This window comes from Caenorhabditis briggsae, assembly GCF_000004555.2.
Source record: "Caenorhabditis briggsae complete genome, chrII, whole genome shotgun sequence".
NCBI classification, from domain to species: Eukaryota; Metazoa; Nematoda; class Chromadorea; order Rhabditida; family Rhabditidae; genus Caenorhabditis; species Caenorhabditis briggsae.
This window is the reverse complement of record NC_013486.2, coordinates 12,893,613-12,895,523: the sequence shown is the minus strand read 5'-3', so window position 1 is coordinate 12,895,523 and position 1,911 is coordinate 12,893,613. Positions and strand designations below refer to the sequence as shown.

The 1,911-nt window shown below is 39.2% G+C and overlaps 1 protein-coding gene across 1 annotated transcript in view; it reads right to left on the bottom strand.

Moving 5' to 3' along the window:
* Positions 1-748: 748 nt before the first annotated feature.
* The window catches only part of CBG19536, a gene marked incomplete at both ends in the record, with an annotated part of 2,661 nt that continues 1,498 nt past the window's right edge, over positions 749-1,911 (bottom strand). Inside the window, 3 exons of the mRNA XM_002646804.1 lie at positions 749-894; positions 1,000-1,266; positions 1,309-1,701. Coding sequence (XP_002646850.1) covers positions 749-894; positions 1,000-1,266; positions 1,309-1,701 — 806 coding nt within the window. The remainder of the gene's footprint in view (positions 895-999; positions 1,267-1,308; positions 1,702-1,911) is intronic.

Genomic DNA, 1,911 nt, shown 5'->3' with positions numbered 1-1,911 from the left:
GAAAAAACCTAACGGACGAACCTGACGGACGAACCCGACGGACGAACCCGACGGACAAACCTGACAGACGAACCTGACGGACGAACCTGACGGACAAACCTGACAGACGAACCTGGCGGATGAACCTGACAGACGAGCCTGACGGACGAACCTGACGGACGAACCCGACGGACGAACCTGACGGACAAAGCTGAACGGACGAAAAACGGACGATAAACGGACGAAAACCGGACGAAAAGCTGACCAAAAACTGACAAAAAGCTGACGAAAAATAATCATTTTTCCAAAATTATGCTTCGGACCTAGTTTTTTTTTGCAACACAGGCCGTTCAGAGCTCAGAAAATTTCCGGGATATACCCTATATATAATGTGGGCGGGGCTTAGGTCGACGACCTTATCTCATCCTTTTTCGAGCGGTTTTCACCGATTTTTTCCGATTTTCGGAAGATTCAGGCAACAGTTTTTTTCTCTCACGTTGTTAGAAAAAATAACTTTAGAATAGGATAGTAGCTCGGTTCCTTCTTAAGCGATAGTCCTTAAGTGCAAACCCCAACAGGTTCAAGAAATATAGCAGGCTTGCATATTTAATTTATTAAGGAAATACTTAAGGATCTGTTCGAAAAAAAATTATTTAAAAACTCAATAAAACAAAAATATTGATTGAAATGACTCATTGATAATCATTGATAATCCATAGAAGGGGAAAAAATAGAACGAATGGAAAAAGACAAACAAAAATTGGAAATCCTAATTTTGATTGGGTTCTTGATTATTTGCAGTTTCCTGGTTTACATTCAAATTCAGAACTTCTTGGAAGACGATTGGCAGGACTAAATCTCCCTGTTTTGCTGCGGTGCGTAAGAATTCGAGGAACGACTTCTCGAGCATTTTATCTGAAAAATTGAAATTTAAAAAATGCTCTAAATGGGCTGAAAAATGGACAGTGAGAGGGTCCTTCTATTACAGGTTTCCGAAATCAATAATTGAATAAAACTCACTGATATTATTGACACCAACAAGCACATTGTTCAACTGTTTCAAAGTAATTTCCTTATTTTTTCGAAACTGCATATTTTTTTGCATTGAAATTCGAAGATATTCTTGAGTCTCCACCATTCCAGTTACAGTTTCAAGCGACAGTTCATTTTGATAATCCAATGGAAGCTGTTCGACCAAAACAAGTGCAGCCAATAGTCCATAGGCACTATCGTCAGCTTCACTACGACTACAGTAGTCTCCCAAAGCGGTCATCTCCGTGGCAACGTCTCAAAAAAGAAGTCGAAGAATTTCAACGTTGATAAAACGACCATCTTGCAGAATCATTCCATCAATAGACAATGAACGAATGATGCGAATCAGATAGATTCCAAAAATGTTATTTTTAAGAATTGCAGTTTTTTCAACACTTGAAATGAATTCCATTTCTGGAAGATCTCGAACAAAACAGATTGCATTTTGAATTTCCTTATCCATGAATGGCAAATAGAATTTCCAAGCGCTGAGTCTATTCAACCTGTCGTCTGTTCCGAATGCCAATCCGATTTCCTTTTTTGCCAATTTCTTCACTGTTTCAGTCTTATAATTGCAGGTGTTCATGTGGAGAACAACGATTTTATTGGCTTTTTCAAGAAATTCAAGATCCGCCGCGGGTAGGAGTTTTTTTGAAGCAACATATCTTTGTCTTCGTGCCTCATGAAGAGCTAAAAGTTTTTTTTTGAGTCGATTTTTTTTTGGTTTCTGTCAAAGATATAAAGAAGTTGTCTATTGATAAATTGTTCATCATGGCATCCCAAACATTTTCTCAATTATTGTCGGAATAAAAAAAGTGAGACTCGGTGTTTGCGTACTTTGATTCCCGCCTCCCCCCACCGACGCTCCGCCCATCGCTTTGCAAGTGCGGCGTGGTGTTT